Source organism: Leiobunum rupestre, chromosome 8 (assembly GCF_980474605.1).
Source record: "Leiobunum rupestre chromosome 8, qqLeiRupe1.1.hap1, whole genome shotgun sequence".
In the NCBI taxonomy this organism is placed as follows: Eukaryota; Metazoa; Arthropoda; class Arachnida; order Opiliones; family Sclerosomatidae; genus Leiobunum; species Leiobunum rupestre.
In genome coordinates, this window is record NC_143391.1 from 44,813,881 (window position 1) to 44,839,860 (window position 25,980).

The window sequence follows — 25,980 nt, forward strand, 5'->3', positions numbered from 1 at the left end:
TGTTCACCCGTTGAGAATGGTAGCAGGTGAAAAAAATAATTAGCCAACCTAATACTGTAATATATGCAAAATTTTCACTAAGAAGCACAATTATTAAACCCAAAAAATATTTAGCTATTTTATTATTACCCTACAAAGCTAGTCAGACTTAGGGAAGCTTGTTTTAAGATATGTTTAAAATTAACTTGATAAAAACAATGGTTGATCTTTTAAATGATACAGGGTGGGTACCGAAATTTAAGAAAAGCTTGCTAAATAAAATTTTTTCACTTCCTAACATAATCAATGGGTGGACCCAGACTTAAAAAGATAATTTTCAACTATATTGTAAGGCAACTTCCCTTAATTATCACTCTGAAAACACTGAAGTTTCCTTCAATCCAATAACTTTAACATATGCAAATTTTTCGCTCGAATCATCACATTAACTGAACCCAGAAATATTTATATCTGTTAATAGTACTCTACACAGCTATTCAGACGTGCTAAGTTTTTAAAGTGATTGTTAAATTAGAATAAAAAAATAATATGTAAATGATTTAGGGTAGATACAAAAAAAATCTTAATTAAAAGCTGAAGTAATTTTCTTTTAAATTGAACACTACAAATGTAGTTTTCGCATTTTAACTTTAAATATAGACTATTTTACCATTCTCGAGTATCTTGCATATTGAAATTGGTACGCATACCGGGTTACCATTTAATTTTGGAATAGATCACCAGGCTAAAAATATAAAAATTGATAAAAACTTACAGGGGTACGTCCTCATCCGAGAACAGCGGAGATGGATTTCTAGTGGACTTGGTTGGATACAAAAAAAGAACAGAGTTGTGATATCTTAGGGACCAAATCAATGGGTTTTTATACGCCAAAGGACCCCCCCCCCCCATACGTAGGGGCCATTTGGGATGTAAAAACAAAAATCTATTAGAATCCCTCGTAGTTTAAACTGAAATAGTTAAGAGGTTCTATTCCCGCTACTAGTTTATGGGCCTCCATAAAATTCTACGCGCAAAAAAAACATTTTTGGTGGGAACACTCGTTTGTTATAACCATTTTAGCGTTAAGAATCCACACCTGATGTAAAAAGTTGGGGGCCACTTTTTCAATTTATTCGCCATGGTCTCTACAAATCATAGAATGTCGTAGAAAAATAAACCGTTTTTATAATACACTCCGCTCTTTTTTACCAAAACGACACTTTTAGTTAGCGAGAGGGGACACCCGCTGTGTCTGTTTTACGCGCTGGGGGTAAGGGTCATTCTCTAGCTACCCTTTACCCCTTAGGGCCGATATTCCGTAAGACGGATAGCTTTACGCATCGTGAAAGTGTTTGAAAATAATGTTACACGGGGAAAGTGTTTGTCGGCGAAAACACAAAAGGCTCGACCCATTGAACTATTTGGATTTATTACATAACACCACTCGCACGTGGAGAAAAGTGTTTGACAGATGCCATATGGGGGACATTCCCTAAGACGGATAGGTTTTTGACAAGTGGTTGAGATATAATGATGGACCTATTGACCTATGGGTAAATAGGCCCATTACTAGGGTTTATAGCTACTGGCTGTTTGCATAACATCATGTCAGATGATTCCACCATCCCTACCGAATAGGGACGCTAAAGGGGAGATCCTCCAACTATCGATAAATCATATGACCCTATTGACCTACCGAAAATGAACGCAAATGGGGGGTCTATATATAAGGCATTCACCCCCGTCATCCATCGGCATTACACTACAAACCGTTTCTCGAGCATCATGTCTAAACGAAGCTGTGTAGATAACGTTCCTGGGCCTACTAAAATGTCTAAATTTGATCCGACTCAGCGTAACATTAACCCTCGGTATTCACTTTCATCCGAGCTTTTCGTTACTAGGGGTTTTACGTCTGAGCTCGATATATCTGTAGCTCTATGCAATAAAATCACACACCAGGTCTTTGAGATGTCTTCGCGCGCCTGGGACGATTTATACGGGCACTGGGAACAAATAAATGATCCACAAAGGCTGCTTTTTCGATCACCGTTCCCATTATCAGACGCGCTAGTGACCGCCGCCATGTCTGACCAAAAAGAATTAACCTTGCAAAGTACGATATCCGAAGCGTCGGTCGTAATCAAAGCGCCGGAAACTCGAGAATTGGACAGACTCAAATATTTCATTAATTCGCACATTCAACTCCTTAAAGTGAACCAAAAACTCTTTGAATTAATGGGTTACGTTATAACCGATAATTATCGTAAAATTTACGAAATATTGTATAAAGAACCATGTGCACCCAACAATTTATTTCTATCGGATGAACATGAAAGGTATGATACCGTTGTCCGCTATGCGTCCAATTACGTAACAGCATTTAAAATTATTGAAGATTTTAAAGAAACAGTGGCCAACCAAAATATGTTTTGTGTATTTAACTTTTACAATTTGTTTACTATGGTATCTACACACCATAAATATATTAAAACTAAATTGTTTTATCTTTAAACGTTTTCATCCGCTTAATGTACTGTAACTTTGAATGTATAAATAAAACCTTATAATTTGTATACATTCTGCTCTTTTTTTCCAAAACACTTTTACCGATGACCGCCCGCTATTTTACGGTACCCTTAGGGGCCCGAAAGTGTTTGTCGGCGAAAACCAACTCGAATTGTGCCCTAGGCCTGACATTCACTATGACGGGTAGGCTGTTTGCATAACATCGTGTCACCACCATAGGGGCAGATAACCTATTGACCTAAAATGGGTTAACACCTGGGTTTTATAGGTTATAACATCGTAAATCAACCTCGTAAATCAGCTAACCTTTTGACCTAAAATGGGTTACCACGCCTGCTATTAACTATGACGGATCGGCTGTTTGCATAACATCGTGTCACCACCATAGGGGCAGATAACCTATTGACCCAGGGTAACATCGTAAATCAACCTCGTAAATCAGCTAACCTTTTGACCTAACCTTTTGACCCTGCCGAAAATGTACGCAAAATGGGGCCCCTACAGGGGCCCGTTTCACCCCCGTTTCCCCCGCCCGCAGGGGCCCCCTTATCGGCATACACACCCACTTATCTCTGACAACGCTAGACTTAAGTTAATATTCGGTATTTATTTGAAAGATTACTGTTTCAAATAAATAGAAACACTGCTAAGTGTTGTATATTTAAATTATATATTATTTAGTTTATACTGTCAGATAAATTTATTTATAATTGTGATAAACATTGTAGCAATTGCTATCTGCTTTTTTCAATTCGTTTAGAAAAAAAAATATTTGACTAATTCTAAGATTAAGTTTAATTTATTTGACTAATGCGAAGATTAAGTTTAATTTATTTGTCTATTTCGAAGATAAAGTTTAATTTATTTATAAATAAAATTTCGAATACAACAAAAATTATTTGTCAATCCAATTTTTATTTTAAACAATTTATTTATAAATCCAATTTCGAATATAAAACAATTTATTTATAAATCCAATTTCAAATATAAAACAATTTATTTATAAATCCAATTTCGAATATAAAACAATTTATTTATAAATCCAATTTCGAACATAAAATAATTGATTTATAAATCCAATTTCAAATATAAAACCTTTTATTTTTCCGATTCGAATATAAAACCTTTTATTTTTCCGATTCGAATATAAAACCTTTTATTTTTCCGATTCGAATATAAAACAATTTATTTTTTCAATTTGAATATAATATTTAAATATTTTCCAATTTCAATATAATTTATAATTTTATTTCCGATTTCAGTATAGTAATAATAAAAATAATCTACATTATAAAACTCTAAGCCCCTTTCGTCGCATTTTTTTCTGACTCTCATTCGCGACTCTAACGTGGCATCGCCGCAGTTACACGTAGGTACACGCCGAAGGTATGCCTAGCGCTTCGCCTTAATACTAGGTCATTGAGCATATTTCAGAAATCGGGTCTAACGTGACATCGCCGAAGGTAATTTCTCTGTGTAAAACCCGCGGTCGTTGCGCTTCGCCTTAATACTCAGTCAAGTCTACATTTGGTCATTAAGTTTGTTTTTGGAATTTCGGATCGGATTTCGCACTGGCTCGAATTTCGCACTGTAAATCGGGACTCAAGGACGAACGTATTTTAATTTGTTCGTCATGATAGTAAATCAGCCATTGGATACAGGGGGTTTCAAGGAGTACAGGTGGGTGTTTCGACGCCTGCGAGTTTGAGTTATTTTTGCGGGGAAAAGAGTACCACGGAAACACTCGCATGGGAAAAGGGGAGGGGAGTACCACGGTAACTATCACATGGCAAAGGGGGGAAGGGGTTCCACGGTAATTATCACATGGCACGTAGGGGGAGGGGGTCCCGCGGTTATTTTCACATGGGAAAAGGGTGGAGGGGACACCACGGTAGTTATCACGTTTGAAAAGGGGGGAGGGGGTACCAAGGTAATTATTGCATGCGAAAAGGGGGGTGGGGTACCACGGTAGTTATCACATGGGAAAAGGGGGGAGGGGTACCACGGTAATTATCACACGGGAAAAGGGGGAGGGAGTACCAAGGTAATTATCGCATGTGAAAATGGGGAAGGGGTACCACGGTAGTTATCACATGGGAAAAGGGGGGAGGGGTACCACGGTAGTTATCACATGGGAAAAGGGGGAGGGGTACCACGGTAATTATCACATTTGAAAATGGGAGAGGGGGTACCAAGGTAATTATCGCATGGGGGCCTTACTGGGGTGGTTCTACTATGGGGAAAAGAGTTACTGGGGTGGTTCTACTATGGGGAAAAGAGTACCATGGAAATTATCCCCTAGGGAAAAGGGGGAGGAGGCCTTATTGGGGGGGGTTCGACTATGGGGTAAAGGATACTACGGAAATTATCGCGTGGAAAAAAGGGTCGGGGGCCTTACTACGGTGGTTCGAGTATGGGGTAAAGGGTGCCACGGTAATTCTCGCATGGGAAACAGGGGGAGGTGGCCTTACTGCGGTGGTTCGAATATGGGGAAAATTGTGCCTTGAAACACACCATTAGCTGAGCGCCCGCCTGTAAGGCGGGCTTCTCAGCTAGTAATAATAATACTCAGCTAGTAATAATAATACTCAGCTAGGCTAATACCCAAGGCACCACATTAGGCCTAAGTCATCAAGCGACTTTTGAAGCCTTTTAATTCAGGTGGCCGGGTTACACTGCGTAGGAGGGTGGTGGCTAGCCCTGCATGCCACGCGAGCCAACAGCTCCCTACACTTAATACTACTAATTTTATTTTCGATTTCAGTATAATGTATATTTTCCAATTTAAATTCAATATAATATATATTTTCCGTTTTAAATACAATACAATACAATACAATATAATATAATTTATTTTCCAATTTCCTTATAATATATAATTTATTTTCCAATTCCATTATAATATAAAATTTATTGACCGATTTGAACATGAAATATATTTCATTATTACAATTCAAATATAAATTACAATATATTTTGGCCGTTGCTATTTACCCCCGATTTTCGGTAGTAAATAGCCTGTATATATTTACCACCGAAAATCGGGGGTAAATTGCGCAACCGCGCGGCCATTGCTATTTGCCACCGAAAGTCGGGGGTAGTTAGTCTCAATCGCGCTGCCACGACTATTTGCCACCGAAAGTTGGGGCTCGGGAATTTCAGTGGCATATAGCATGGACTAATTAATTAGTCCATGCATATAGCAACCGCCGCGCGATCGAGTCTATTTGCCACTGAAAATCGGGGGTGTTTGATTTTCGGTGGCAAATAGCGTAGCCGCGCGGCAAAAGCTATTTCCCACCGACACGAACCGAGCCCCCACTTTCGGTGGCAAATAGTCTCACCAATGATGGAGGCTATTTTTCACCCAAATTTTGGGTCGTCTCTAAAGAAAAACATGCTTCATGCTATTTTTAAATATAAACAAACAGGAACATCATTTCTGTAATACGCGAGATTTTTAAATGTTTATCATTCGACATTGTCCATTATTCAGGGGCTGTTCATATAGACCAAAAGGTTACAATAAAATTTTGGTAAAATTATCTATATCGGCTTATTTTATTTTGAAATAAAAGTTTTGAAGGTGTAAATTCTCCATTTTCTTATGTAGTCAATTTGGGGTACTTTTTTAGAGCCTTAGTTGTTGCTGTTGGTAGTATCTGTTATCCATAAGAAAGGGTTTGATCGAAATATGACCAATTGATGATCAAAAACTAACCGAACAAATCTTGATTAAAATTCGATGAACTTTGGTTAATATTATAAACTTTTCATCACGGTTTGGTTCGTCGATTTAAAAAAACACGTACGAGTATTTATCTAGAAATGTAGGGGTTGTTCATATAGAACGAAATGTTACTATATGTATTATTTTTAAAAAAATATCAATTAAATAACATTATTCATTTTAGCTTATTCAAGTGTATCTTGAACTATCAGATTTGGGCGCTTAACTCGGTGATCAATAAGGGATCGTCTATAAAGATTTCTTACTTTGTACTTGTATTCCAAACATTATATTTCCGAGCTTACGTAAGCGTTTATTTGGCTATGTTCGGATTGCCGTCTTATTTCACGATACACACAGGGGTTTTCCATACAAACCGAAAAGGTAAAATTTACCTATTTTAACATTATTTGCTTTAATTGTCTGCCTGTTGGTCAGTTAAGGTAAACTTTTCATCATGGCTTCGTCAGTCGATTTAAAAAAAAAATCATTTTGCGTACGGGTATTTATCTTGAAATGTAGGGGTTGTTCATATATAACGAAATGTTACTATATAAATATATATATCAAATAATTTTCAATTAATAAACGTTATTCATTTTAGCTTACTCAAGTTTTTGTTAATTAAATGATCAATTAGGGGTCGTCTATAAAGAGTTCTTACTTTGTATTTGTATCACCTTTCAAATGTTATATTTCCTAGCTTACGTAAGCATTTATTTGGTTTTCTTCACATTGTCGTTTTATTTAACGATACCCACTCTGGTCATGTATACAGACAGAAAAGAATAATGTGCTTATTTTAATATTATTTTCTTTTACGGTTTTCCTGTTGGCAAAAGTGGGCCAAATCGTACTTCGCTACCTTCTCTTGGTTTTATACTACAAATTGGATTGCAAATAATTCAAAACTTTAAATACAAATCGTTAAAATAAGCTTTCGATTGACTAAGGTAATAATCATAACATGAATTAGTATATATTAATCAAGCTTAAAAACTCGCTAAGACTCAGAAGTTTGAAGCATAATATTAGAGAGGTTAAGCAGAGCGCCCTAGAAATTTCAACGACAACGTCGGAGCTACCTAGTCGTTCACGAAGAAGGATTCTACAAAATCCGTTAAGCTCGCCTTCATTTCGAGGCATTACGAAAAATTACACATTTCCGATACAATTTTAACACACTTAAGCACGACGAAAACAGGTAGGTGTTTGAACAGGACTAAAATAGAGGCGCGAAGTGACCAGAGTAAATATGGCCCGAGTAGCCATCGAAAAATTCCATGCATTATTTTAATTTAAATTACACGTTTTTTCGACCTTTTCCCCATTTTTGGGGCCCTAGTTTACTTTAACTTTGCACCCCTTAAATATTGTTCATGACGGGCCCCGGCCCACCCGGCATTACCCGGGCACACGCCTATGGACTAAAATGTGCTTTACAGTATTTGAGTATTGTGTATATACAATAGGTTTGTTATCGTTCTTTCGCGTATCCGTTATATCCGCAAATGTATACTCGTAACGATTTCTACTTAAACTATACAAGGCTTAGTCGCCTAGTGAACTCTACTAAATATTTGTTATTTCTTGTGATTACTGAATATTTTTTTTTAAAGGGAACAGAGCCTCAGCTATTTGGTGTGGCATACCAACACTTCGAACATTGCCCGCTACCTTCTAGGGCTTTAGATGTGTTTCGCGCTAGTGAGTCAAATCTTGCTGAAATTGTTAGCTTTAAAAACGACTTTAGGTTACATTCCCTTTAATTCTTTGAATTCTATGATTTCGAGATATTTTTATTTCTGAAATATTTCTACTGATTACTTTTGAGTAGAATTCATCGGGCAACGTTGCAGGCCCTAGAAATTATCGAGGCTAGAAATCATTGGTTCTTCTTGAGACGTCAAAGGACTTCATTACGAGCCCTATACAGGGTGTCGACTAAAAAATGAACCAGGGCAAATATCTCAAAATCTGTTTTAGGTACGATTTTGAAATTTTCAAGTCGTATAGAAGATGTAGGGGGAAACCTACTGCGAAAATGTCGATGACCTTGAACTATGTCTTCAAGGTCATCCAAAAACTAACTCGAGAACCGTAAGTGGTAGAAAGTTGGTTTCAATTAGAAAACTGTTCCACGTGACCTTTTTAGTACAAATAGCTTTGACCTGATTGGATTTCACCAATAGGAAGCCGATAAATGCTAGATGAAAAACAAGAAGTTCGTTAAGTTGATAACGTGTCGAAAGCGAGGTTCGGGAGCTGATAACTCTAAAGATACTAGTGTTAGAGTACTAAAATTTGCTACACATCCTCATTAGGATTGAGGGTCTTTTAAAAATTGCAATGACCTTGAACCATGTCTTCAAGGTCACCCAAAAACTAACGCGAGAACCGTAAGTGTTAGAAAGTTGTAGAGGTCGGGATCAGTTAATCATTATCCATGTTTAAATTGGTTGGGTGTCGTTTCGGGCCCTAGACATCAGCTGGTCTACTTTCGGGCCCTAGATATTATCGGACCTCGTTTCGGGCAATACACATTATCAAGCCTGGTATCGGGTCATAGACATTATTGGGCATCGATTCGGGGTTAATTTATCGGCCCTAAACATCAGAAATTATCAAACCTGGTTTTTGGCCCAAGATACCATCAGGTCTCGTTACAGTGCCTGGAGGTAATCGAGAATCGTTGAGGCCCCTAAACCGCATCTAGTTGCGTAACGTTCCCTAAAACTTATTTAATGTAACGCCCTTGAAATTTTCCAGTTGGGTAACGGGTCCTGGAAATTATCAAGTTGCATAACGGGTCCTGAAAAATACCTAGTTTTGCAACGAGTCAAGATATGTAATTTCATTACAGTCGTGGTCTATAGTTTGCAAAGAGTAACCAAACTCGGCTTCGATTTTTCTTCGTAAATGAGTTTTCGTAGAATTTAACAGTTGTTTTTTTTTGGAACTCCATTTGTTTCCATAAAAATTACCATTTTCGCGGTAATGTCTATAAAAGAACTCACCGGTGCATGTGCAAATATTTCGTGACGAAGGCTGTAATACAGTTGGGTTAGAGATATTTGTTCAGCTTCTTGATAATCATCTAACTGCTTCATTTCATCCGTCTTTTCCAAAACTTTAGTCTTCTTCGTGTATTGTCTGTAGCAGGTTTTATGATAATGCGCTTCTGCAGCGACAATATCTCTGGAAGTAATTGCTAATATTCTTTCATCGCATCTTTCGATGGCAATTTCCCGTACAGTTTTATCTGATCTTAGCTCCACAGATTGCACTAATGCTTCTCGAGTACTTTCCCCTTTTAAATACTTGTTTATTTTTTGACAAAATATGCAATATTTCCAAGAACCGTAGTACCTGAGGAATCTTGCCGCAAAGAACGTCTTGGATTTATGTCCGATGAAGAACCTTCACCTTGAGAAGACGACGCCTTTTCGTTTTCTACTATTGCAAGGTTTGCTTTCGACGTGAAACTCGCCCTACATTTCCGATGATAAAATACTTTTGTATATAAAGTAGTGGGATCCCTCAACAATTTAAGAATTGGTTCAAATTCTCTAATTTTTGCCGCGTCACAAAGCGTTTGCCACGATCTCTCATCTTGTGGTCTACTTAGATTATAACTTTCATTGCAAATTACGCAAATGTCGCGAACTTTCCATATTTTCGCTAGATTTGGACATGTTTAAAACCTCGGCCGAAAACTAACCTCCATTCCGCGAAAACGCTGACTGAATAAAATAATTGTCGAAAGTCACGGAGAGTTATGATTGTGCTCTTTAACGTCTAAAATAAAAACCGCGCTAAAAAATCCATAGACTTCGTTCCTCTATGACCTTCAGCATCTAGAGAACCCGGGAGAAAGCCCATTGATTTTGGGCTCTATACGTCTCTAGAAATTTGACCCACGGTAATCGTTGAAAAATGACCGGGTAAGGGAAGAAGTTTTAAGCCAAAGTTATATCGTGGCCCCCTAGAATGGTTTTTCCTATAACGATTTTCTTATTTAAGCTAGCACGATAGTTCAAAGTAGCATCAAATGATAGAAAACGTCCGTATTTTTCAGAATATATTGTTGAAAAAAATATATTGTTTGTAATTGTCTATGTAAAAAGATAAATAAACGATTTTTGAAAAACCGAAAATCACATTTTTAATTTTAGGCGTTAGATGGCGCCATATATCAAAATCTTTCATAGAACAGGAATTGTAGAACTTTTAAATAGCTTTCGTTTTATGTATTGCACATCGAAGTCCGACAAATAGAAACAGAGATATGGCCGCCATTTAGAAAAGGCCACCATATTGGATAGCTGGACGATAGAGCCCCACACCACCTATTTTCCTATATCTCAAGTAGGGTGGTGGCTTGTAATTCCGGACACTTTTTAAAAATCGATAGAAACATAACCCAATAACTAATTTGATATGAATACTTTATAGCGTATTCCATAGTTTGAACTTTCGCGCGTCTTTTAAACCTATTTCGAGTGAAAATCATCTAATATTTCTATTTCTATGACCTTTTTCCTGAAGCTAGTACCCGCTTCTAATTCCGGACACTCACTTCTAATTCCGACCTAAAGGGTTTTAATTCCGGACACTCGCTTCTAATTTCCGACCACCGGCTTCTAATTGTCGACCACCGGCTTCCAATTCTGGGCACTCTAAAATATTATAATTTCCATATTAAAAAATTACCTAGACTTTAATAAATATTTAAAATTATAATAAAAATATAATACAAATTAAGAAATTATAACACGAATTAAAATAGAATACACGATATAAATAATATAAATGTAAAAAATATTTAAATATACTAATAATTACAAATTAAAAATATTTAAATATACTAATAATTACAAATTAAAAAATATTTAAATATACTAATAATTACAAATTAAAACATATTTAAATATACTAATAATTACAAATTAAAAAATATTTAAATATACTAATAATTACAAATAAAAAAATATTTAAATATACTAATAATTACAAATAAAAAAAATATTTAAATATACTAATAATTACAAATTAAAAAATATTTAAATATACTAATAATTACAAATTAATAAATATTTAAATATACTAATAATTACAAATTAAAAAATATTTAAATATACTAATAATTACAATTTAAAAAATATTTAAACATACTAATAATTACAAATTAATAAATATTTAAATATACTAATAATTACAAATTAAAAAATATTTAAATATACTAATAATTACAAATTAAAAAATATATTATAAATTATAAATAAAAAATATATAAAAAGTTGCAAATTAAAAATTATAATGCCAAAAAATATATAAAAATATAATAAAATTACAAATTAAAAATATATTAAAATAACAAATTAAAAGTAGGTATATTAAAATTCCAAATTAATAAATATAAATATTTTAATAAATATAAATATTTTAATAAATATAAATATTTTAATAAATATAAATATTTTAATAAATATAAATATTTTAATAAATATAAATATTTTAATAAATATAAATATTTTAATAAATATAAATATTTTAATAAATATAAATATTTTAATAAATATAAATATTTTAATAAATATAAATATTTTAATAAATATAAATATTTTAATAAATATAAATATTTTAATAAATATAAATATTTTAATAAATATAAATATTTTAATAAATATAAATATTTTAATAAATATAAATATTTTAATAAATATAAATATTTTAATAAATATAAATATTTTAATAAATATAAATATTTTAATAAATATAAATATTTTAATAAATATAAATATTTTAATAAATATAAATATTTTAATAAATATAAATATTTTAATAAATATAAATATTTTAATAAATATAAATATTTTAATAAATATAAATATTTTAATAAATATAAATATTTTAATAAATATAAATATTTTAATAAATATAAATATTTTAATAAATATAAATATTTTAATAAATATAAATATTTTAATAAATATAAATATTTTAATAAATATAAATATTTTAATAAATATAAATATTTTAATAAATATAAATATTTTAATAAATATAAATATTTTAATAAATATAAATATTTTAATAAATATAAATATTTTAATAAATATAAATATTTTAATAAATATAAATATTTTAATAAATATAAATATTTTAATAAATATAAATATTTTAATAAATATAAATATTTTAATAAATATAAATATTTTAATAAATATAAATATTTTAATAAATATAAATATTTTAATAAATATAAATATTTTAATAAATATAAATATTTTAATAAATATAAATATTTTAATAAATATAAATATTTTAATAAATATAAATATTTTAATAAATATAAATATTTTAATAAATATAAATATTTTAATAAATATAAATATTTTAATAAATATAAATATTTTAATAAATATAAATATTTTAATAAATATAAATATTTTAATAAATATAAATATTTTAATAAATATAAATATTTTAATAAATATAAATATTTTAATAAATATAAATATTTTAATAAATATAAATATTTTAATAAATATAAATATTTTAATAAATATAAATATTTTAATAAATATAAATATTTTAATAAATATAAATATTTTAATAAATATAAATATTTTAATAAATATAAATATTTTAATAAATATAAATATTTTAATAAATATAAATATTTTAATAAATATAAATATTTTAATAAATATAAATATTTTAATAAATATAAATATTTTAATAAATATAAATATTTTAATAAATATAAATATTTTAATAAATATAAATATTTTAATAAATATAAATATTTTAATAAATATAAATATTTTAATAAATATAAATATTTTAATAAATATAAATATTTTAATAAATATAAATATTTTAATAAATATAAATATTTTAATAAATATAAATATTTTAATAAATATAAATATTTTAATAAATATAAATATTTTAATAAATATAAATATTTTAATAAATATAAATATTTTAATAAATATAAATATTTTAATAAATATAAATATTTTAATAAATATAAATATTTTAATAAATATAAATATTTTAATAAATATAAATATTTTAATAAATATAAATATTTTAATAAATATAAATATTTTAATAAATATAAATATTTTAATAAATATAAATATTTTAATAAATATAAATATTTTAATAAATATAAATATTTTAATAAATATAAATATTTTAATAAATATAAATATTTTAATAAATATAAATATTTTAATAAATATAAATATTTTAATAAATATAAATATTTTAATAAATATAAATATTTTAATAAATATAAATATTTTAATAAATATAAATATTTTAATAAATATAAATATTTTAATAAATATAAATATTTTAATAAATATAAATATTTTAATAAATATAAATATTTTAATAAATATAAATATTTTAATAAATATAAATATTTTAATAAATATAAATATTTTAATAAATATAAATATTTTAATAAATATAAATATTTTAATAAATATAAATATTTTAATAAATATAAATATTTTAATAAATATAAATATTTTAATAAATATAAATATTTTAATAAATATAAATATTTTAATAAATATAAATATTTTAATAAATATAAATATTTTAATAAATATAAATATTTTAATAAATATAAATATTTTAATAAATATAAATATTTTAATAAATATAAATATTTTAATAAATATAAATATTTTAATAAATATAAATATTTTAATAAATATAAATATTTTAATAAATATAAATATTTTAATAAATATAAATATTTTAATAAATATAAATATTTTAATAAATATAAATATTTTAATAAATATAAATATTTTAATAAATATAAATATTTTAATAAATATAAATATTTTAATAAATATAAATATTTTAATAAATATAAATATTTTAATAAATATAAATATTTTAATAAATATAAATATTTTAATAAATATAAATATTTTAATAAATATAAATATTTTAATAAATATAAATATTTTAATAAATATAAATATTTTAATAAATATAAATATTTTAATAAATATAAATATTTTAATAAATATAAATATTTTAATAAATATAAATATTTTAATAAATATAAATATTTTAATAAATATAAATATTTTAATAAATATAAATATTTTAATAAATATAAATATTTTAATAAATATAAATATTTTAATAAATATAAATATTTTAATAAATATAAATATTTTAATAAATATAAATATTTTAATAAATATAAATATTTTAATAAATATAAATATTTTAATAAATATAAATATTTTAATAAATATAAATATTTTAATAAATATAAATATTTTAATAAATATAAATATTTTAATAAATATAAATATTTTAATAAATATAAATATTTTAATAAATATAAATATTTTAATAAATATAAATATTTTAATAAATATAAATATTTTAATAAATATAAATATTTTAATAAATATAAATATTTTAATAAATATAAATATTTTAATAAATATAAATATTTTAATAAATATAAATATTTTAATAAATATAAATATTTTAATAAATATAAATATTTTAATAAATATAAATATTTTAATAAATATAAATATTTTAATAAATATAAATATTTTAATAAATATAAATATTTTAATAAATATAAATATTTTAATAAATATAAATATTTTAATAAATATAAATATTTTAATAAATATAAATATTTTAATAAATATAAATATTTTAATAAATATAAATATTTTAATAAATATAAATATTTTAATAAATATAAATATTTTAATAAATATAAATATTTTAATAAATATAAATATAAATATTTTAATAATAATGATCGTGAAATTCTTTTTTTTTATTAATGAAGAGGATAGAAAGATTGATTCATAGAACCATCCTCCTTGGTAGAGCGAACGACAAATTTCCAACTTCGCGCGTTATCTGAGACGCGAGGTTTTAGGGTTAAGGAGAGTCTTATTTCTAGCCGTGTTTGGGACAAAATGAGGGGGCGAACGGGAGGTGAAATAACGCGTCGTCCGCTCTTAAAGTGCGGGAAAACTCGTGTTTGTATTATTGCGGATAAAATAACGTTCTAAACAGTCTTGATTAATATCGTTCAATTTAATTTTATACTCTATAAATTACGAATGAACGAGTGAACTTTCAAGGTGTCCGGAATTAGCTGCTACATAAAGGTTTTTAAAATTACTTGTAAATAACTAAATTCTAGGACAAAATGGCCCCGCGTGTTTTAGTTTTGTTGGAAAAAGTTGAATTTTTAGGAGAAATAAAGGTTTTTATCACCCATTCACTGTGGACGAGATGAGAGCTTATTTCGAGAGGCGCATGGGGCGGCATTCCCACAAATTGGCATTAACTTAATCGGGCGTTTTAGGCCTGTCGTTTAATAACAATAATATAATATCAGGAACGTTTTACACGATTTTGAAATTGTGTTCTACGTATAGCCTGGTTCCCGGGGCTTAAAATACATCCTTTTAAGAAGGATTACAGCCATGAAAATTAATAATAAACAAATGTAAACAAAAGTGTCCGGAATTAGAAGCGTTCGGAATTACACGCCACCACCCTATCCCTGTTTATGAAAATAACATTGGAATTTAGCCACCCGAAGTGGTAATGAAAAGTCCCTTTTTGGGTATGTGGCTCATGAACAATTACAAATGAGTCCTAAAATGTTATTATTTCCGAATTTTTCTAGAGTACTATTGTTTTCCTATGATTGTTGGTAAATTATTTTTTAATACCAAAGAATTCTTGTGATTACTGGTGAATTCGGGATTTTTCTCAGAATATTATTAAATTCCGCGTGATAACCCATGATTTCGGAAATAAGTTAATCGATTTCAGTAACTACCCCCTCGGGTTTGGGCCCTTGTAGCTAAAAGTATAGGATATAGGTGCTGGCAAAGATCAAGGCCATAGTGGCCCCCGTAACCCGTTTTTGGCGTGTTTTCACTGGGCCGCTGAATTTGAGCTTGCACTCTGGACAGCCCTGTGTTACATTTAAAACATTTTCATTATATACCTAAAATGCGCAGTGTTCCAAAAGCCCGATTTTTTGGCCAAAATTCCAAAGAGTGCATATAATAAATATTTTTACATATTTCGTTTATTAAGAATACCTGGATTTGTCAAATCTAAATATTTTTTCTTGCGATCCCTAGCGACGAAGTTAGCTTCCTATTGCGTCTTGGACCATTTTGACTTTTACATTGGATATATTAAGCTATTCACATCACGTAGTATTTTTTGGATGGCGATGTCCCGCATATTAATAAAGATCGGAACGAAAACCATCTCAAAATGCACAAAATCAGCCATCTTGGACTGGATTTTTCTCCAAACGTTGCGAGCCAATTCCGTAGATCTTTTCACTGTGGGTTTTCAAAGATGTCATATAATGTAATAACGGTGCCAAATCGTTGCGATCTCTGTTGGTTCGGAAACTATTGATGTTTATCTATGATAAAACAATTTCTTTAATATAGCAAAAATCTAGCTAAGATTTGGGCGGTTTTTGGGCTAGATAAATAAAATGTTTAAACAAATTTCGAAGCTTAAATTTCCTCAAAACATTTCCAAGTCTTCGTTGCAATTTGTTAAATTACGAAACGAAGAGCAAATTTGGAAAATATTCGGTTTTTAATCGCAAAATGGAAAATGCGCAAGGTCCTACTTTCAACATTTCTAAGCCTAATAATGCCAATTTGCAAATAGGATTTTTACGTTTTTAATTTTTTTTCAATGTTGTGTCACGAAATTTTATAAGGAAACCTCAGATTCGGATTCAGCACCCCAAAAAACATATATAATGTTCCGGGTAAAAACACAATATGGGTGGACTATTACTAGACGGAAGGAAATATTTAGGGTATAGGTTTTTTCCTTTTATTGGTGAAGCCGCAACTTGTGTTATGAAATGTCCCTCACTTATACACATGATTTGCCACCAGGGACGGAGTGGCGGCCTTATAGTCAGATGAACATCTGATCCTCACTGACCCCAACTCGCTCTTTAACTAATATTTCCGCGACCCCGTAGGACTTAACCAACTTTCCCGTGGCCTTCCGCACTTGATTCCTAGTAAAATAGCTTTCTTTATAAAAGACAAGCCTTTTTTTATCAGCTTTCGCCCGTCAAGAGTTTCGCGTAATGGAAACATGTTGGTACTGGCTCCTTTTGGGGTCCTTGGCTGTGCGGGGAGTATGGAATAAAAACTAAAATGGTTATTTATAGGGCAAAAAAAAACAAACGCTTTAGATTAAAAAAACATACCTATTTAACATCTAAAAAAAAACATCACTATCACACACCTCACATCTAGAGCATAGCGCCGAACCAATTTTAAACGGCGGCGGCGAGAACGATAATTAGTTCGGCGGCGGCGTGGCGCGCCGATTTGCAGAAAATAATCGGCGGCGGCGGCGCCTAAGGGGAAAAACTGTCCCCCCTCAGAAATAGCGCCAGCCTTTTAATAGACCGCTAGAACTTAAACTGTTAAAACACATTTAAAAAAAATACATGTTTAATAGAATGTATTTTATTAAAATAAGAACCACTTGTTTCCAAAACGAGAAAGAGGTAACTTTGGTTACATGCTATCATATGTAACTTATTTAATCATAAGTGTGCCAGAAATAACTTTTTCTCAATGAGACCTTGTTGCAAGGATATTACGTAATTGACGTCACTTCCCAGTCGATGACGGTTTTATCGCCATCAAAAGTAGTTCTGGCGGGGAGGGAAGGAAGTTAAAACCAGTTTTACGCGACGTTAGTGCTGTATTTTATTTGGTGGTTGTGAAACAAGGTCTCATTTAAATTTTTAATACAGAGATGTTAAACAGAGGCACACTTATGAGTAACTATGTTACATATGATACTATTAAACTAAAACATTTACGCTAGTAATAACAATACTGTACTTATTTACTACCTTTTCACTAGTATTATTATCTATACACTCTTTTTAGAAATGTTTACTGGGCGCCGCCATTATCGTACAGACAACCAACGAGCCAGCCCTCTACCGCAGAAATTTCATCCCTCCAAAACCGGATTTTTCATCACCCTCTCCCTAGACTGTAAGGTCATGGCGGTCGATTGGGAAGGCGCGTTTAAGTCTATTATCACAAATTATTTTATCTTTGTATCAAAGGAATTTTTAAAATATAATAGACTAGTTATTGCTGAATGCAGCTGATACGTTTCTGTACTTTTTACAAAATACGAGGCGAGGCAACTCCAAAGCCGTTTTCGTTTCTCTCTCTCCGATCCCAGCTGTCTGCTGTAGAAAATGTTGGTGCGCGCGGTGCAGTGGTGCTAGATCTTTTGGAAATCGTAGCACTACCAATAAAAAAATCTATGTAGTTCGAATTTAGAACTAAAAACGCAATTATTATACTTTAATAATGGAAATTAATTCGGCGGCGAAACCAAAATTACATTTATCGGTGGCGGCGTTTCGGCGTTATCGAAATAATCGGCGGCGGCGGCATTCGATCGGCGGCGCTATCCTCTACTCACATCTCAAACCTATCACCTATCACTTATTTCCTCACCTCATTTCACCTCACTAACTCGCACGTATTACCTATAACCTGATACTTATCACCTTAACTCACCTATCACATCGCACTTCACATATCACCTATCACCTTACCTATCACCTACTAATCTATCACCTTACCTCATATATCACTTCACCTTACCTATAACCTCACATCTATCACCTATCACCTACCTCACACCAATTACCTTACACCTATCAGATATCACTTCAACTATCACCTCACACCTATATCCTATAACCTCACACCTATCACTTATCACATACCTCACAACAATTACCTTACACCTATTAGATATCACGTCAACTATCACCTCACAGCTATCACCTATCACTTCACACTTATCAGCTTTCACTTCACCGGACGTAAATAGGATGGACTTTTCTAGGTTTCAAAATTTCACATTTAAAATAAGAAAGTAGTTCTATTTAGGTTGGCTCTATCTATCTTGCTATAAACATCCAATGAAACGTTATTTGCTATTGATAATCCCTGAATGAACGAATTTGAAAATTAGACGCCTCTCCAAAAGCTAGAGGAGGGCCGCTTCTCATTCTTACTTTTGCTATCACCTGTACCTCATCTATTACCATTTACCAATCACCGTACCTATCATCTATCAACTATCACTTCACCTAACCTAAACAATACTTTAGTCGCAAGGAAGTCACTTGGGGGCACAGAAGGTGACAGCAAGTTCATAAGAGTGGCGTTGATTTGGAAAATAAAGTCGGGAACGTGGTGAAAATTTCAGCGTTTTCAAGTTATTAAAGGGACAGACATACATACATCCATCCATACAAACATACAAACTGACAAATATATTATAAATATTGTTACTGGATTACCTAAAATGACCAACAGGCAGACAATTAAAGGAATATTGTTAAAATAGGTACATTTTACCTTTTCGGTTTGTATGAAAAACCCTTGTGTGTATCGTGAAAAAAGACGGCAATCCGAACAAAGCCAAATAAAAGCTCGGAAATATAATATTTCGAATACAAAGTAAGAAATCTTTTTAGACGACCTCTAATCGATCATTTAGTTAAGCCAGTAGCGGCGCTAAGGGTGGGCTGAAGTGGGCTTTAGCCCCGTGCATTTCTGAGAGGGGCCACATATTTATATTGAAAGGGCCACATATTCATAATTAAGAGGCCACATATTTTAATTTATGAATTTTCATTATCTCTAGAAATTTGTTTTATTGCGAAGAAACGTTTTTTCTGGAAAAAATCTTTCAAAATCAATTTGTTTACTCAAAAAGGTAGTAGACCATAAACATATAGATTCGGGAGGAAGGTAGCGGAAATTGAGATAAAGTTGAAAAGAAAGGGGCTTATGGGAATTTACGGGAATATCCCAGGCATGCACGTGTCCCCTCCAGGTCAGATACAAGGTCAGTAGGGGGTCCAAAAAACGCGACGAGAGCCGCAACAATAAAACGACCTTGCTCTTCTCGCTTCCTGGAAAATTTTGGGTTTTTTCGATTTCAATCCATAGTTCCCGCCACAAAATAATTAGCCCACCTGTGAAAAAACCTTAGCGCCGCTACTGAGTTAAGCGCCCCAATCTGATAGTTCAAGAAACATTTGAATAAGCTAAAATGAATAATGTTAATTAATTAATAATTGATTAAAAATAATACATATTGTAACGTCCCCCAAAGGAACACATCACAACCATCCAGATCCGCAAACGGAGAGAGGATTGTGCGACACTCCTCTCCTCTCTACGATGTCCGCGCTCTGGATAGAAATAGAAGAGCTGCAGCCGAGACTCGAGAGAGGTCAGACTAAAACCAGTCTCAGACGTAGACGCGTCGCTCACGGAGCCGCCCTACGTCCACGTCCAGAACCTGCCGCCCGCCGACCAAGCTGTCCTGCCGCCCGCCCCAAGTGGGGGCTCGTTTCGTGTCGGTGGGAAATAGCTTTTGCCGCCCGGCTACGCTATTTGCCACCGAAAATCAAACACCCCCGATTTTCAGTGGCAAATAGACTCGATCGCGCGGCGGTTGCTTTATGCCACCGAAATTCCCTTTCGGTGGCAAATAGTCGTAGCCGCGCGGTTGCGCTAGATAAAGGCTATTAACCACCAAAAATCGGGGGTAAATAGACAGGGCGATATATTTTTCTCATTCGAATATTATTTACAGGTATGGTTTTCGATAATGACTGCCTTACTTCTCGTATCACTCACTTGTACTGTCATTAGATTCCACAATAAAGGTCACATTCATTTCTTCGAAGATTTTGTTAAAAATATCCTAGACTATTTCGGATATCTGTTTTCAGAACGTATGTATTTAGCTACTTTAATTTGTAAAGTCTTAATTGCCATTCAGTATATGCTTTGGCGTTCACATAGCCGAATTATAGTTCTTTGGCTATAAACCATTTATTGAAAATTAATATTTTGAAATGCTTTAGTGAATGGGCAAATTAAACTTAAAATAAAAAGAACATTGGCATTTTAGACATTTTGTTAACGTCCGCAGAATAAAGCCTCGTTTTCATGGTTCATTTTGAAGCGGAAAATGCTCGCCTAAACAAGCCGATTTCTTTTACGCGTCCCTGTTACTTTTATCTTTAATCTTACACTTTTGCCATTTTCATGGAAAATATTCGAAGTTGACATTTGTTCATAGGTGAGTAGCAATTCTATCTTTGGAAAGACTTCAAAATCTATCTTTGGGTTTCAAAGTAGGGATTTTATATATATTTCAAAAGATAAGGTTAAAGGAATAACTGGAAGTTAATAGCAAGGGTGTCTTTAAGAGATATTTGGGAATTCTCCACCTGGAAAGTATTGAGGAAGGGGAGCGAAAAGAAAAATTTATTTCCTAGGAGCGTTGCCCAACGTAAGAGACTTATAAATCCCACCCGGAATGAAATCCTGGGGACCAAAAATCGAGAAAGCTGCTTTCCTCTAACTATGATTTATTGTTGATGAATGTTTAGCAGACTGCATGTACCGCCAAACTATTAGCTATTCATCCCACAGGTGACATGAGGTCAAGCGTAAAATCGAAGATAGAGCTAAAAATATCAATTTCAGTCATTTCCAATCCGCTTCCGCTTAGATTGTGTTTTGCTTGAAAACAAGGCTTCGAAAGGCTCGCGAACAAGGAAAATATCAAAAGTACTGTTTAAAAACGCAAATATTTTTGACTTCACTAAATTACAGATTAATATTAGTAAAAATGTGTCCTTCGAGCATAGATTAAAAATTTTCTTCGACACGCCAAAGTATCCCGCGGCCAGAGCAAGAAATGCACTTCAATTAGAAGCGAACTATTTAACTATACTTGTCATACATTTACAATTACATATTTTTTATTGAAAGCATTGATGACTACTGGGGTTCCACGGTCACAGGAATTTCTGCTGCTGTTTTGGATAGTAGGAATGACAATCATTCAGTTTGGTTACAATGTTAACCTAAAAGCAAATTTCGCGACAATTAAATTTTTACGAATTGACTCGTACGAAGCCATTGCTGAGCGGGTACACTTAAAACCAGTGACTTGCGCTGGTGCGTTCATGGACAATTTTTTGAAGGTAAGACTTTTAAGTATACGACGAATGAGGTAATATTTTATTGTGGACGAAGGTTGTGTAGGTATTTTGAAGGCCCACCTTTTGACGGTTGTGACCGGCGCCTGGCGTTTTTTCTCAATTGTGGGCCTCCTGTGTTCCTCAATTGTGGGCCCCCTGTTTCTCAATGGTGCCCCCCCTACCCCTATATACTGACTTAAAGGTTTTATGTAAAATCGACTTTGTGGACCCCTAATTCCACCCCTGGTTGTAACAATTGGAATAACTACCACTTTCATTCAAAAACACTTGGTACATTCAAGTTTCTAAGTCCCTTTAATAAAACATCCGTATATTTTTCACTGTAAATTTAAGGCAACCAAACGTCATTCATATTACAAGTAACGACGACCAAAATTTCATTTGTCAAATTAACTTTCCAACGTAAACGAATTAACCGCTTTCTGGTAAATTTCTATCGATTCAGAAGTAAGTAATATGGCATTTTCGCGTATAATAAAATTCCGTTCATTTACTTAGATCCAATTGCTCTTTAATAATTTGGAATTCACTAATGTTTTTAATAATAATAAGCATAATTACTTACAAAATAGCTCGTAAAAATCACGCAAATAATTAAACGTACTATTGACGAGTACTAATTTTTGAAATTAGTAATATCTTGATGGCTTACAGGATTCAACTGTCCCAATATACAATACAATTCACAAAAGAATGGTGGAAAGGGGTGGTCTAATGAGTCTGAGGCAAATGGCCAGCGTCACGTCTCTGGCTGAGGTGGCGCGGGGTGAATCCGTGTATATCTTTCACGTCGATCCGTTGACGTACTACATTTCCAAATATCAAAACTGTCAAAAGCAAAGTTTCTACTTCAGTCAAGAAGAGCTCATTTTCCAACAAGTCACTCTGCCCGTCGTTAAGTCGATGGACTGGCACCAGAAAGCCAAAATAAGCACTTGGTAAGTTTCAATTCATATTTTTGCACTTCAGGCAGTAAAATGATATACATGTACAGAGTAAAAATCGTAGCCATAGCCTGGAAAGTGGGGCACTTGTCTTGGAAGCAACTCTGTCAATTTCAAATGAAAGTTCAAAGTTTGAAAATTTATAGAATTTCCTAGAAAATGGTTAAGGCTGAACATACACCATTGATGTATTATAAGTTTAGATGGCAAGTCGAATATAGAATATGAAACAATCGACCTCACCTCTCTATTTAAATGTATGAAGCTAGAACTTTTTTTGTAAGAATCATTGAAATTAGTGGAAGAAATGTCTTAAAATGAAAACCATCTCCTGCCAGAAAAAAACGAAATAAAGTACAATTTAATTTAATTATGGTTACCTATTAAACTCAATTTTTCTGGAGGTTTGAATCAATGACTAGCATTGCCAGTTAAAAAATTGAAGAAACACACAATAAATACATCTAATCCGCAAAAAAGTTTATTGTTTAAAAATGAAATCTTTGATTTACAAATGGAGTTTTATCCCAATAGTTACGTCAGTAATAGTCAAATAAACAAAAATACATTTATATATGTGAATCGTTAACTATCACTTCATTGTTAAAGTGAACAATTTCCTCTTTCACATCGTTATTCATCACATGTATGTGAAAGTCAACAGCTCCTTCTTTCTCTTTCTTACCCATCTCTTCGTTGTGAAAGCGAGCCGTCCCTTCTTTCATTTGGTTTTCCAAAGTTCTCTCGCGATAAAAGTACAAGCCGGCGGAGGCCAAACCACACCCGAAGACGATGGCGAAGATCACAATGGCACTTACACCACCAGCCGATAAACTGCTTGTATCTTTGTTTGTCGGATTTGCCAAGATTTTCGGATATATAACTGTGTAAATTTAATAATTATAATTATAATACGGAAACTGAAATATCACACGGCACTCTCACACTCACCAACTCGTTCCGAGCTCAACAACAAAACCTCTAATACATGTATTTTTTTTAAAAGTGGATGAAATTCGATTTAAGTATATGCACTTACATTAACAACAAATGATAATTTGTGTCACGATTTCTTTAGATAACAAAATTTCGAGTTTCATTCACTTTCAAAAGCTGACAAACATTCAAGAGCTTCTAGTTTCAAATTTTTTGGTTCTTATTAAACATCTCTTCGAGAACTATCAAATTTTAACTCTTTTATTTTATGATTTTATCTTAGATCTAAATTCTTCAGAGTTGACATTAAAAGGCAATACTTTTTATGTTATAATAATTGGATTGTCCTTGCCACGTAGCGTAAATAATGGGCTATTAATAATAATAATTAATAATGGGAAATTAAACTATTCTAAAGCAAATATTACCGGCTTGCCGAGACATTTGTGTTATTTGAAAGTTTTAAATATTTGAAGCTTGAAACTTGTTTATCTTAAATTCTTTCTAGTAACGCGGAAAATTATTGATTCATAGTGACCTCACTGGTTGAATTCATACGGTTCGATTCTACTTTCTATTAGCCGATATCTTTGTGGTAATGGTCATACTGAAGTACAAATTGTTTTGTATTTTTCAAAGTAAATTAATTCAAATCCATTATGGGTTATAATTTATAATAATAATAATAATCAGCTAGGCTAATACCCAAGGCACCACCTTAATTGATATATATACCTTTAGAAACCGATGTCGCGCCTTCACGAGTACCTTCCGATTCCCTTTAACTTCTGGCGACATTGCGTTTACCTTTATTGGCTTGACAGATATACAACATTGGAGAGTCGCAATCGTAATTTTTGTATTTCATCTCCTCGACCACTAACTCAACGCATTTCTCATGTTCAGGGTTATTCGGTTCTTCTTCGCTCCACGGCAAGTAGCTCGCTTCCTCTTCCGGCTCCGTCGTGAAAGAAAAAAATCCTGAAATGCAGTTTCAAGAGCGCGCTGTAGACAGAATTAGGCCTATCTATTTTCTTTACCATTCAAAAATTGCCATAAAAATTAGAATAATACATCGAGTTCTTATCGACTTTTTTGGTTTTAAATAATAATGTTGATTTTAACATACCCCATTCGAATTCTCGTACTCCAACGGTGAAACGTTTACTGGTATGTCTGGCCAAATGCTGACGGAAAAGCGACAATTCGTGTTCCGATCGAAACATGGCGAGTGTCCCATTAACGGCTACTCGAAAATAAAATCAGAGTAATGTAAAAAGAACATGACAGTAATTAAAACTTGCCCATTTTCGCGCATTCTTTTTCGGCATCTGAAAATACAGCAAGGTTTTCTCCGGTTTGTATGAAGTAGCAAAACTGGTTGCCAACGTCAATAAAATGCGACGGGCATGTTCCAAATATGTTCTCGGACACCACAGGATGGACTTTGGAGTAGACTTTTTATATAAAGTATAGAAGTACGGAAAATTAATAAATAGCGCTTTTTTGAATTTTTATGAAATAGCGCAGGAACTTTGTGGGCGGAGCTTAATGATTGAAAAAATACGTAACCGGCACGGGGCTTATTACTAGGAAGGACACGCTAAAAATGATAACTTTGGTCTTTAACCAATACCTCCCTTTAATGAATATCATCACGTAAATTGATGATCAACTTGGAAAATATCATAATT

General features: G+C 31.6%; 1 protein-coding gene across 1 annotated transcript; it reads right to left on the bottom strand.

The window, feature by feature from the left end:
- Positions 1–23,829: 23,829 nt before the first annotated feature.
- Positions 23,830–25,719, bottom strand: LOC149933490 (uncharacterized). Its single transcript, XM_090156706.1, has 4 exons — positions 25,591–25,719; positions 25,416–25,532; positions 25,094–25,267; positions 23,830–24,233 (listed from the first exon to the last, which is right to left on the bottom strand). Exons 1-4 carry the CDS (start codon positions 25,592–25,594, stop codon positions 23,920–23,922), a joined length of 609 nt encoding a protein of 202 aa, XP_090012832.1. The 5' UTR covers positions 25,595–25,719; the 3' UTR covers positions 23,830–23,919.
- Positions 25,720–25,980: the final 261 nt, after the last annotated feature.

Bases quoted from the DNA above. Each gene is read 5' to 3' on its own strand.
- LOC149933490 (XM_090156706.1), bottom strand. The intron at 25,268-25,415 runs GTATGTTAAAAT...ACTGCATTTCAG, and splicing joins AGTACGAGAATTCGAATGGG to GATTTTTTTCTTTCACGACG. The intron at 24,234-25,093 runs GTAAACGCAATG...AAATTTACACAG, and splicing joins TATCTGTCAAGCCAATAAAG to TTATATATCCGAAAATCTTG.